The 14,185-nt window shown below is 32.1% G+C and overlaps 1 protein-coding gene across 1 annotated transcript; it reads left to right on the top strand.

Annotated features, from left to right (window-relative positions):
* Positions 1 to 2,988: 2,988 nt before the first annotated feature.
* Positions 2,989 to 7,057, top strand: LOC136980907 (juvenile hormone acid O-methyltransferase-like). Its single transcript, XM_067277108.1, has 3 exons — positions 2,989 to 3,023; positions 6,326 to 6,617; positions 6,829 to 7,057. Exons 2-3 carry the CDS (start codon positions 6,331 to 6,333, stop codon positions 7,055 to 7,057), a joined length of 516 nt encoding a protein of 171 aa, XP_067133209.1. The 5' UTR covers positions 2,989 to 3,023; positions 6,326 to 6,330.
* Positions 7,058 to 14,185: the final 7,128 nt, after the last annotated feature.

Here is a 14,185-nt window from a genome sequence, read left to right as displayed (position 1 = left end):
TTTAATGTTGCTTAATTTTATACCTTTAGTTTAGAACTTGTGGTTTTTTTTCCGTTGCGTTTTTCACTGTATCATCGTCTGAACTTTCACTAGTATTTTCTTCAGTATATTTTCTTTTTGAAGGTCCCGGTCCGTGATTACTTACTTTAAAAAAATTTTCTAATGTTCCTTTCTGTTTTTTGCTCATTTTTGTGGGTTAATTATAAATAATTAAAACTAAACACACAATATAAGAAAGAAATGCACTATTATTAGATTCAAAGCCGATGCTAAAACTAAACTAAAACACCCACAACTTCTCGTAAAGATTTTGCATAACTTTTGTGAAAATATTTAAATTTTCTAACCCTACTACTAAGCCTACTATTTTTGCATAATTATTTTTAAAATTTCAAGCATTAATGGTTTCTTAGAATTACTTGGGAATAAAAAAAGTAAATACTGCGATGTAAGTAGCATATTTGCATTTATTTCTTCTCTACTAACAAAGGGAGAAAGAAATAGGAAGAAATAAAAAACAAATAAAGTTTTCCTATTTAGTTTTTTTTTATCTTTCTTATTTCACTTTTCAATACGATATTCGGTTATATATCATTTTTCTTTTTATTATATTCCGAAGGCAATTTTGCATAATTCGGCGGCCCCCCAGCAAACTTCTTATGGACCCCCAAGGGGCCGCGGCCCCCCTGTTAAAAATCACTGGTCTAGGGTCCATTTGTATTCATTTGTTCGATAAGCCAGTAAAAACTGTAGACTTCTCTAAAAGTATTTTTAATATCACAATTACATTCTGAATCGCTAGCTACGATATAAGGGCTAAAATTAAAGATAAAATATAAAAACTTACTCAGTGAAATAAAATTGCGATGGATATACATACCTGGTACAATATATTTTTCAATTGTATTAATATACTTTTAAAAAAAATATAATTAAAATATAGCTTTGTAAAGAAAGGTACATAAAAATAACATAAAATATTCTTTACTTTTTAAATTTTAAAACAATCTACTTAGTCAAATAGCTTCCTACGAGTGGCTAATGAATGGAATCAGAGACGTCCTGGTAGGTGTGTGCGTGCCAAATCCCGAGGGTGCCGATACCGGTCAATGTCAAATGCCTCTTTTGTCGCTCACTAGCATATCTCAAAGGACCCCACAAGGCTGTTGTAAATTTTAAACGTTTCAAACGCTTACAGATAGGACATACTAAATCTTAATATCATCGGTTTAACATTGAAATCCGTAAGTAATATAAGATGGGAGAGCAGAATTAACACAGAATAAATATATCAAATATTTTAATGGATTTTTTTAACTTCTGTCAACTATACAAAACTATCATAAAAATATGCCAGTAAACTTCTATCTGTTGGGTTAAGTTATAAATCTAGTCTAGGGTGGGCAACCTTTTTTATAACATGGGCCAGAATAAATTTTTCGTTTTTTCCGCGGGCCGTAGTAGTCAATTGACGCCTTCTTGTGACTTGTAGTTTTTTTAGTCTGCAAATATGAAATAAATAAATAAAAAGTTAATTACTACATTTATTTCTCTTATCGTTTTCGAAAATTACAAAGAATTAGAAAAACAACTATTAATTAGTTATTTTTCCAATTTAATAATTTATTAAAGATCTCGCGGGCCGGATAGAAACTTTTCGCGAGCCGTAGCTGGCCCGTGGGCCGGGGGTTGCCCGCCGTTGATCTAGTCTATCACGATTCACGTAATCGGGCGAGGGCGGCCAAACATGTAGCAGGCAGGCGGCTAACAGCACACAACCGGTCCGGGATATAATATTAGATGCTTTATGCGTGTGTCGCTTTTACCAGCTAAACCAGGTGAGGTTGGTGCTCTGTAAACCGCATGCGCCAATGTCTATATAATCTGGCTAATTGGAAACTGACTCGGTTTGGACATTCCTTCCGCCACCGAATTATTCGAATATACAATAGCAATCTTATCGTTTTTTTCACATGTAGTATAGAAATTTGTAAAAGATACATAATGCAGTTATAATAAAAAATTAATTTTAATTAATGCTGTACGTTAAAATATGAAAATTTATATTTTATAAAATACAAGGGAAGGTCATTGGAAGGTGGAAGCGGCGCTTCCATCGCTTCCAATGACGGCACGCCACTGTAAGATCTTATAATAGAGCCTGGAGAAGACGTCGATATCTAATAATGCGCCATAGAAGATACAACCTTCCCTCATTATAAAGAACATAAATGAAACGAAGAAAAGTGTTACTAAAGTAGTATATACTGTTAAAATTTTGTAAACTCTCTCTCTCTCTGCGAGATATGTCTTAGTATATAAGAAATCTATTTGTAATCCAAATAATTGTATTTCATTCATTTATTCGTTTTATTAAATTTTATTGTTATTTGTTAAAATGGATTCTTCTCTGACTCAGCCCGATCGACAGCCTTTCCAACTTACACGCGCACCTTCCACTCGAAATTAATTGCAAACGAATGTTAGCGTGCCTAACGCTATAATAGGGCTGGTGTCAGGAGAAGACAACTTTCAGGCGATCTTTACAGACCTTTGTTCTTAAAAATCTAGGGGAGCCATCCTAAATGATTACTGCGGGCCTGTTTTGCCAGCAGGAAGCCGATTAAGTAGTATTGAGTAAGTCCCGATTCGATACTCCCGACTAGCCCCACAGAAGGGTTAGGTATACGAAATAATGTAATAATCTTATTGTTTGTTCTTATATTTTGCTCGGGCAACGCCAGACTTATCTGATAGTATCAAATAAAATGAAAACATTTTACAATTGATTTTAGTTTCCATATCGAAAACTATTTATGTTGGGAATATAAAACTAAAAACAATAAAGATAAACTAGTGCAATGACATTTTTAAATAGATATTGATATCAATTTCGTCATCATTATCATCATAAATTATTATCGCTCTATTGTAATAATCAATGCAGTGCAAAGCACAGATAAAAAAGAGAAGACGCCCAATTATTTTTAACAACAGCCGAAATTGCTGAATTCTGTTTCGAGGTAAGAATAAAATTATAGCAAAATGTTTCTAAAACATAAATAATGTAAACATTTATTATAAAAAGAAATATTATTTCAGCTTGTAAGTTATTTATTATGAATATAATTATGTGGGATATATAGTTATGTGATAATGTAATATTTTATTATAAATAAGTTTATAATAAAAAATTTTTTGTACATATTTTGTTAGGAAACTAATATTCAGAATCCACGAATAACTGCAAAATTGAGATTTGAGGGTGTACTTATCTAGGAACGGAATAGTCATACTTTGTAATACTTTAATATATAAATTCGATATTCACCAACTTCACTGCGATTTTAAATAACGTAAAATTAAAGAGTAAATTTAAATGATTTCAAGAATAACAGAATATTTTTAAATCGGTTTATTGAATATAATTTTTCATTAGAATAAATTGTTTGAATTAATAAGCATTAATATCATTCGAATCATATAATGAACATTTTTTTAGACACAAACCAAATGCCGAAATTCTATCGGGCTAGATATAGCTAATTACTAAATAAATTACGTAACCAATTTGGCTATAGAGGGAAGAGTTAGGCGCCATCTCTTATTAACTTTAATGTTTATAATTTTAATTAATTAATTTAAATAATTTAGAACCGCTGGAAGAAAAAAAAATTAATATTAATATTTAAATACAAGGTAGAGTAGAGAAGTAGGTTGGGAGACAAACACCATCAATACAATTTGTTTCTTGAGATCCGACTTTCAGAAAAGTCAAAAAAATAACAGAAGTGATTGATTTAATTTTATTTAATCTTTTAAAATACTTTATTCAAGACAAGATTAATCTATATATATCAGCGGTTCCCAACCAGTGGTCCGCGGACCACCAGTAGTCCGCAAGAGCTAAAATATGGTCCGCAAAAGATTTAAAACTTTTATTCAATTTAAATTATTATTCCCACATTGATACAAACTGAATTTAATTTTTACTAAAAATGTTGTTTTCTATTATAATAGTACTGTTAAAGCACGTTACTCTTGAGTTTAACGATTACTTATGTTAAAAGTTTTGATTAAAGTTTATTTTTAGATTGACACAATTTATTTTTTATTTTTCTTAAACCTTGTGATCCCTGCTAACAACAATGAAATCAAAGTGGTCCCTGGACAAAAAAAGGTTGGGAACCGCTGATATATATGTTACCGGCAAAACCCTATTTTATGCCAAACTAGTTTTGCTAGGCCAAACTAGTTTGGCGTAAGCGTGTCAGGCCAAACTAGTTTAAAATAATTATTCAAGTATATGAATGGTTAAATATATTAATGGTTAAAATAAAATTAAAAGGCAATTAATTAGATGAACAATATTTATTCATATAATTGATATTTTACTGTTGATACTGTTTCTTTGTTTGCTTTTATTCAAGAACTACCGTGAATCAATAACTAGTGACGTTAAACACTGGGCGGCCTGCCGGCGGCTCCCCTCCGGGAGGAGTCTGTCAAAAGCACGAACAGTCGGAAGTGCTGCCATTGGGGTTACCTAGGTACACTTTAAACCACCCATTAATATATTTAATCATTCATATACTTGAATAATTATTTTAAACTAGTTTGGCCTGACACGCTTATGCCAAACTAGTTTGGCCTAGGCAAAACTAGTTTGGCGTGAAATCGGGTTTTGCCGGTAACATATATAATCGAGACGAGTTGATAATAATAATAATAATAATCAGCGCAGAGCCCAAACGGTTAGGAGTTGAAAGTGGAAATTTGGTACACAGTTAGGGTACGACTATGCAGACACGAAATTAGAGCGAGCGAGAGGTTGCGAGCGATTTAGTTTTCGCAACGAAAAACCTTGCACAATCAAGAAGCGAGAAATAACGCTGGCGAGAGCGAATTTCTGGTTCTCGCACATATCTGACAGGTTTTAATAATTATCGCGTCTCGCCTCTTCTCGCCACATATTCTCGCTCGCTCGCGTCTGCATAGTCGCACCCTTAGGGTACATCACCAGAATGCAAACTAAGAAGGGATTTTTCGAAATTCCCACCTACGGGGGAGAGGGACAGGATTAAGGCTTAACACTTCCGTCAACAATGGAAGTGTTAAGTAACGATGGAAGTGTTACGTAACAACAGAATTGTCAACAATGGAAGTGTCAACAATGAAAGTGTTACGTAACAATGGAATTTTCAATAATGGAATTGTTAAGAGAAAGCGACGTGCAAGACGCAGATGCAGTTTTTTTCGTTTTTGCAGGAAATCAAACATATTTTTAGATCCATCTAAAAATTCTCTAATTAGTCTAGAAACAGGGGGACCCAATTTTAACGTTCTGTGAAAACAGGTAAGGTCTTATCTTAATCTTCAATATTGTTACTTTTGCCCGAGCAACGCCGGGCCCACCCGCTAATATTTTATAACTTCTACTCTAATTCTATTATGTAAGAGTTTTTATTCTCTAAATGGTTAGTGGGCTAGGCTAGGCAATTTTATTGTGAAAATTGGTGAGAAACTGAGACTACCTAGTTAGTTAAATACTTAATTAAATTAATGAGTATCAATATCTTAGACATACGATGATATGAATGTGCGTGATTCATGATTGTGATAATAATAACTAATTACTAGACTACTACTAATTACTTACTCACTACTTTACTAACACTAATAATTAAATTACTTATAAATAACTACAGACTGATATGTAGAGCCTATATAAGAAAACTGGTAAGACTGATAGCCACTTAGCCACTGATTATCTGTCCTTACATTATTATAATATATTAATTAATATAAATTAATTAGTAGTATTATATTTGCTATTATTTACATTATACATTATAATTATAATTTTAATCTAACTAAACATTTAAAGTTAATTATATCTATCTCAAGTGTTAAACCGAACCAAAGTTAAGTAGACTACCTAAATGTGTAAGAAGTTCTACTGATTTATAGTGACCAGTCTAAATAATAAAAGTTCCTTAAGTATTTTAGAAAATATTTTATTTCTTTAAAAAGCCCATAAATTGCTGGATGGATAGATAGATAGATAACACTTTATTGCACCAAAAATACATCCGCGCTGGATCCAGCGGTAATGATGTTTGGCCGCGGTTTGGCCGTCCCTGCATTAGCGTAACGTTAAAATTTGTACAGCGTCATTTGTCACGATTGTCGCGTTTATAGTTTCGGTTTCTTGGTAATTCTGGGTGACAGTTTACAGTTTACTTTTATTCAATATTCGCTTCTTCTTTCCTCACGACCCTCTCCTTTCGGTTTCACGAACTTGAATATTTACTTTTAATTTCAGACGTTATGGAAGGAACGGCTAAAGATTATGAAAAACTATGCTCGATAATACTGTCTCGATACGTGACTTTTTCTCTAGATTTACATTTTCCATCCATGGAATGGTCCGACGACGATATTATTTTAGATATTGGATGTGGTCCTGGAAGAACCACCAAAAATATTCTCTTGCCAAAATGTCCAAAAGTGAAGAAAATCGTTGCTATAGATATAAATCCTTGTTACATCGAGTATGCCAGAAAAACATATTTCCATGAAAAAATAGAATATAAGACTCAAGATATCACACACAAGTAAGTATATGAGTATTATTTTTACATGTTTAAGTACAGAATTTAAAAGTCAATAGTAATAATAAAATAGTCATAATATAACAGTAATTAGTACAATAAATAAAGAACACAAAATATTAGCGAAATAATTTACGAAAAGTAATTATCTTGATAAATTAATTTTTACGTTAGCTTAAAGTATCAATTATAATTTGTAATTTGTGGTTTCTAGACCCGATTTCAAAGAAATTCGAAAATACGATAAAGTTGTGTCTTTTTACGCCTTCAACTTCGTAAATGATTTTCAGAAATTGTTTTTCGCCATTTCGTCAATTTTAAAGCCCGGAGGATATTTTATTTTTATTTTTTTCACAAAATGTCTTTTGTTTGCTGTTATACGGGATCTTAGTGCCAACGAAGAATGGAAGAAGTACATAAAGGTAGCTTATCGATATTTTTGAATAAAACTGATGTCAACACAGTAGAAAATTACATTTGTTTTCAGACTGAAGATATACTTGACACAATTACATTGATTCACAGTTGGAATGATGTCGAATCGGGATTTAAAAATTATCTATCCAAGTTTGATTTGAGGGTGACAAGATGCAAATGTGAAATTATAGATGTGCAATATTCAGATAAAAAGCAGTTTTTAGGTAAATTTTTGATTTTGTTTCAGATATTTTTCAACTTATGTTTAATATCTATATTAATGCAGCCTTTTAAGTTAGTAATAAAATAATTTCGAAATATCTTCACAACTAATAACACAACATAATATAACGTAATGCATTTTCATAAACTTACTAATGTTAATTTCTGTTATTATTATGTAAATACGAAATACATTTCATACCGATGTGATGCGTTATGCTGGTGGAAATTCAAGTCATTGAAAATAATGAGACGATGTACAGTGGAACCTCGCTTAACGACTATAATTCGTTTCAGAGTCTTACTCGTAATGCGAAACACTCGTTAAGCAAACAATTTTTCCCATAGAAATTAATGTAAAATACGATAATGCATTCTACGCCGAAAAAATGCTCAAATGTTTTATGTATAACGTTTATTCGAAAAATATTGTACAATATACACTGTTAAGAACCGTGAATCATCATTTTTTCTTCTAGCGCGGAATGAACCATCCTGGAATGAGAATTTGATTTGTAGAAACAAAAAAAAGCACAGCTAATATGTTTGATAAACACTCCAAACGATATGCCAAATTCTTGGGTTATGTAAAAGCTGTAATTAAATATTAGAAACTAATTAATTTGACTAGAGGTAGGCAGTTATGTTTCCATCTAGTATTAAATTTAATAATTATAAATAGTTAATTTTTAATTCAGAAATTTCTAAAATTTAATTCGGAATCAGTCATTAAATTTAATGATTCAAGAATTTGGCATATCGTTTAACGTGTTTATTATATAATGGGCTATGGTTGTTGATGTTTATAAGTAAAATGTGTAAACACAAGTTTGGAAAAATATGTAATCACAAGCAACACTAAGATGCTAGCAGAACGAGTGTTAAACACAGACTGATGGAGTGTGCCGGATATGCACAATTCGGGACTTTCCCTCTCCTCATCACTCGTTATGCGAAATATCGCTCGTTAAGCGAAGCTAATTTTGCAATTTGTTTTGCTCGTTATGCGAAATAATCGCTGTGCGAGGTGCTCGTTAAGCGAGGTTCTACTGTAATGAGGTTTATCATATTGGTGTGCTATTATTATACGTATCTGTTTCTGTACTATTTTTTGTTTACAAGTGTTTGAATTTACCGATTTTTCGGCCTAAGTATTTTGTATATTGTGAATATTCGCAATAGCTACATAGTTATTGTGTTAAATTTTCTTTTGTAAGGGAGCGAATATAACGCTCGGTCTATTGTTTGAGATTTCGTGTATAATCATCGTTCTGCATATAAGTGCATATAATGAATGTTTTTCGTAACAATGATTCTACTATGAAATAGTAGAATCATTGTTACGAAAATAATTAACATTTTCATGCAAACCTTTGAATTATTTTGCTTGTTTTTTGACTATCGGTATATCAATACAAATAATCTGTATTTAAAAGTTTGCATTCTGATTATTCTGACAACTTTTTTTTTTTTAACTCTTTCCGCCCTGTGGGCACCAAGAGGGCCTCTTTTAGTAGGCCCATTATGGGTTCGGCCAGGCCCACAATGGGGCGACCGGGTGGTGAGGGACGGGGCCCGACATATCCGAACGGACCACCCCCCGAAAAATTCCTGGGGATTATTCGACCCGCTCGGATTCGATCCCGGGTCCCCCAGAGCGGTAGGCTGCCACCTTTACCGCTCGGCCATCCGGCCGTCGATTCTGACAACCTAGAAGTATTTTTAGAGAATTAAAGAAACTTATAATGTCCTTATCACCCGATGCCAAGAATTATTCACAAAAAACTTCTTATAACATTTTTTATATTTCCATAAATTTCGGACCAGTAATTTGCCGATCATCTTCAATCTACAAAAACTTAATGATAAACCAACTTCTAACAAACGATTGTTAGTTTAAAATACTTAGTATCAAATTTAAAAGCTTAGAAAAAGATTACTTACTATTGCTGTAATGTGTTACATGTTTTTGTAAAAATTGTAAAATTTCGTTAAGTCGAAATACGTTAAGTTGAAATATGTTAAGGCAAATCATCTGCTGGTGCCGATTATTGTATATAATGTTTCCTATATAATATGGTCTTGATAAATCGAAGTTGTCAGTACTTTTAACTCGAACCTATTATTCTTTGTATCCCCCGCTTCTTCAGCTTCGTTTTCTCTTATATTTCGTTTGAATACATACGATTAAAATACACAAACTCTACGGGTTTCCTTCAAGTAGAAAACAATGCAAATACAAAAATTAAAACATACTATCGAATTCTTTTATTGATATGGTAAAATCCGGTATCTTAAGAATGCCCTAAAAGGCTCTATTTTTGTAATTATTCAGTGAATAGTTTCTTGAAAAACTGACTAATACCAGGAAATTATCAGCCACACAAAAATTGGAAAGTACCGAATATTAAATTTATTACCTAGAAACATTTTAACACGAAGTGGACACTTTTGACACAATAAACTTGAATTTAACGAGGTTTCACAGTATATTGTTTCAAGTGTAAAGCGAAATTTTTTCTCTGTGTCTTTTATACGTATTATTTTTACGTGTATTTTCTATAATTTTTTGTGCGTTTAATATGATCTTGGATAATAATATTCAATCTATTCGCATCCCTCTTGTCTTGAGTAAAACTAAAACATTCATAATTGTCTTATTGTTATTAATAATATGGTTTAAAGTTTTAGATTCGGTTTTTCTATTTTCGTAGGCTATTATCGTTTTTACATTATGACTATTTTTTAATTTTTATTGCAAATCTTATTAAATAGAAATTTAGTATATTGACTTAACTTTTTTAAGTTAATTAATATTAACTGTATGAACTGGTTTTATAACACTAGAAACAATACAGAGCCAGCTGAAGTTAAACAATGACAGGTAACGCAACTTACAGTCACTTATACATTACACAATATCACGTATGTGAATACACTTTCACTCTAAGCACTTCGTGTTCACTTATTTCGAATATATTAATATTAACCCTGTCTTGTGTTAATTATACAAACACTTTATAGGGAAATCCGTTCGGGTGTTCTGCATTTTGTATGAAGATTTTGAATTATCCTAAACAATACAAACAAAGTAATTAAAAATTCGTACTGTTTATATTATACAAGGAAGTTTATAAAATGTAACAATTCAATTTACACAGATAATTCTTGAAATTGTTTTATAGAAACCGAAAAGCAAATACAAAACTAAAGCAAAATTATGTCACGAAACCAATGAAAGTTTGACACACATTTTTCAAGATATATTTAAACTTTATTATTGATTTACTTAATATATCTTTTCATAAAGATTAAATTTAAACAGATGAATTTAAATTCATTTCATTTGACTAATTTATTTCTTACAGATTTATTTTTCGCAATATTTCCTAAAGTAATCTTTGACAAAATGGTACCAGATGTTAAGCATCGCCTTTGGAAGCAAGCCGAACCAATCATTTTCCAATATGTTACTCGAGGAAAAAATGGTGAAATTTCAGTCTCTTGTGAGATTTTGCAAGTGTCGGGAATAAAAAAGTTTAAATAAAATTATTACACTTGGCTACAATTAATACTAGATACTGAGTAATCCACCAGAAAAATCTTTGTTAACTACTTTAAATCGCGGTATGTATCGATGTCGTATATTGACTAAAACGGCGCGATAGAACGGGATTACATATGAGAGTTTCTGTGTTTGGTGTAGAAATAGACTTGTCTTTATACAATCGTATATTGAAAAAGAGAGACATTCTTCTAGCTGTTGCAAATGTGTAAGAAATTGAAAGTTTCATATCGGAAAAGTTGAGTAGCACGTTCCTTCTATCGTCAGAGGCACAAACACACACATTTCGATGAGCGGAAGAGAAAGACGGCTGTATGAGATGTACGGCAACAGCTCAGAATCGTGACAAATAAAATTGGTCACGGGTCGGGATATCTACTAATACCCGTGAATTTCGGCTTACAGGAAACCTTTCTGTACGAGGGGTAACAAAACGGAGGAAGGTGCAAGACCAACAACGCAGAAGTTATTCGCTCAACTAACGAGAAATATAAAGAAAAATATAATTTATTAATGTCTATCACTAAAATATACATGGATAGCAACTAATAAATACACTCATCTATCAATTTAATTAAGTGCGAATAACGAAAGAAAGATTATTTTCGGTTCGCAAAAAGTATGGATCCTCTCATGTGATCCCTCGCTTAACAATTCCAATGGTTCCTCATAAAATGTTTGCTTAATTTTTCATTACACAATTCAATGACGAACGTTCTCGACTCTCGAGACAGAAGACGATTCTAGGACCTATACAAAGGTAAAGGTGATACACACGAAGATTTTTCTCCTAAAGTGCTGAGTAGGAGTAGTCATCTCAGGAAGATTTACTTTAATTTATATATTAAATAATTATAATTTATCAAGTTAGTAAAAATAATCACCTTGGTTATGATGTAATATTTTTTGTAACTTATTCGGAATCTTGCTTCCGTACCAGAGACTTCGATTCTGCTGGTAACAGCAGTACAGTCAAAAACAATACTATTGTGGGAAATCCAGGGTCACGAGAGGTCACTCGTACCGCCCACTTTGTCAGTAGACGGCTTCAAAGTACCGAAGTTCCTTGGTGGGTTACAGGACGTCCGTAGGACCTTCCTGTTAAAATTGTGCGACCCTAACCGAATTAACGCGTTAGGCCGGCGGGAATAATATAAAAATTAAAGTTGTCCAAGAGGAAGGGAGCGTGGACTCCTGATAAGACGTCGGTGTATATATATTGAGACATAAACGAGGCCATTTAAACAAAAGCAAAATCAAAGTTTAATGAATAAGGGAAATAATAAGAAGGAAAAAAAAAATAAAGTACACGAACGGAATTAAAGCAGGGACCTAGATTCCCTAATAACCGAGAGAAAGAGTTTACAAGATAGTTCTTATTACGTCGTTAGACATTTTTCTCAGATCCTGACGCAGGGAGGAGCAGGAGTTTCGCCTTCTAATAACGTTGCAGGACAAGCTCGAGGAGAGTGGCCAAGGAATCTGACAAATTTGCCGAGAACAGCCTCCGGAAGATTGGAAATTTGCTCTTTTATCTCTTTATTCCTCTAATCACCAGCTGACAGGAAGATCAGATGTGTCATTCAGCCAGATAGTGTGAGAAAACCAAGGTAAGGTGCGTAGAAAGGAAACTGAATTTCCCTTTTTTCTATAAAAAGAAAAATCTTGTCAGTTTTTTACAGGATGTTGCTATATTTTTGTGTTTTCATTACATTAATTTAATAAAATATTAATAAAATTTATCAAAGAAACAAGATATTAAAAAATAAATAAAGAATTTTAGGTTAACATACAAATGGGAGTTTTTGAGATTTAAGTATTAGAAAATTTTTATTCAAAGAATATGTGGCCTATCCAGATCTCAACACTATAATATTTAGAATCGTTAATTAATAATAGCAACAGTAATTTTTGAAATTTCTTTCTAATAGAAGAAAAGATTCGAAAGTTCACTAGACAAATTGTCTAGCTCTATCCGATTTTGGAAGCATTCCATGTTTTTTTAACTTTGGTTCGCTCAATAATTTTCCAATTGGTGTTTCCACAAAATGTGAAGCAATGTTTAGGATTATAAAAAAAAACTAACTGGTTTTGAAAAATTTCAATACATTAGCTACTTTTACTTCAAATTTTTTGCAAGTGATATTATTTTTTCTTAAAAAAAGCAAGAGAATGTCTGTCACTGATATTTTTAAGAAAATCAATTACGGTAACTTGTATTGGACCATTTTCTATTATAAGTTTACGTTTCAAATCACCCATATTTCACCAAGTCGCGAAATCAACAAAATTTTCATAGCAGAGGTACCATTCACTTCTGCTACTATATTTCTTCTCTTTATTGCACTATTCTTTTTTTTCTCAGTATCATGTTCTGGTCCGTTCTTGTTAAATATATCATGAATAAACAACCCATAAAAATACAGCCATAACTGATCAATATCGACCTACTAAGCAGAGATGAAAAGCTTTTCACTAAGTTCAAAAAATTACAAGTTACCTGACCTGCTAATAAACAGAATGCAACTAAGAACTGAAAAAATCGCATTAGTTTGCTTGACGCCAAGAAACCGCTTCTCTTCATGTGTCACCTGGTATCATTGTTCCAATGCCTCACCCCACCCACTGGCCCTGGTTTCAAGCGCTAACCGTTATAATGTTTAGTTGGAGACATCAGCTGGTTGATGTAAAATAATCTACACTGTCCTTCCTGTTACATTGGTCAGAGTAGAATAATTCTCTTACTGTGGTTAGTTGATTATTCACTTGAACACATTCAAAATGTAAATATTAGTTTGCTTTTCTTTGCTTTATATTACAATAAATATAACTTATTTGAATGATACATTTAATATTATTCTTCTGTAGTAATTTCTTTTAAACGTAGTACAATTCTTCCACTGGATGTTAATGCTAAATCAACGTTACATCTTTTCGATTCAATTTTCTAAATTAAAATTCGAAAGTAAAAAAAAATTACGCGTGAAATTAGAGATATTCGTAATTTATTATATTTTTTCGTTTTTATTAAAAGCAGCAATTTCAAGAATTTATTGTAATTTTCGATATATTAAATTTTTAATGAAAAGAAAAATTGTTGAAATATTTTATGTATTCAATCGAAATGCTTCAAAAGCTAAAGCGAATTGCTTCTAAAGGCAATTCTCTTAACCTCTTAACAGTGGAACAGTCGGACGCCGCGCTACCAGTTAGTTGTGGAGGTAAACCGTGGGAAAATTCTTAAAAATTTTCCCACGCGTTTTTCTCGTTTCCGTTTAGGAAAAAAAATTTTAAACAGTTACGTCTTGTAAAGAAAAAATCGTTCTTTATTGTCACATAATTTTTTTATATGTGAATTTTTTTCGCG

This window comes from Centruroides vittatus, unplaced genomic scaffold, assembly GCF_030686945.1.
Source record: "Centruroides vittatus isolate TY-2023 unplaced genomic scaffold, ASM3068694v2 contig_732, whole genome shotgun sequence".
In the NCBI taxonomy this organism is placed as follows: Eukaryota; Metazoa; Arthropoda; class Arachnida; order Scorpiones; family Buthidae; genus Centruroides; species Centruroides vittatus.
Note: the sequence above shows the minus strand (reverse complement) of the source record. Positions and strands in the feature narration are given on the sequence as shown.

What these genes read in the sequence shown, in the direction of transcription:
- LOC136980907 (XM_067277108.1), top strand. Translation starts at nt 6,331, where the DNA reads ATGGAAGGAACGGCTAAAGATTATGAAAAACTATGCTCGATAATACTG. An exon ending in ACTCAAGATATCACACACAA is followed by an intron (nt 6,618 to 6,828) that starts GTAAGTATATGA and finishes TGTGGTTTCTAG; the next exon opens with ACCCGATTTCAAAGAAATTC.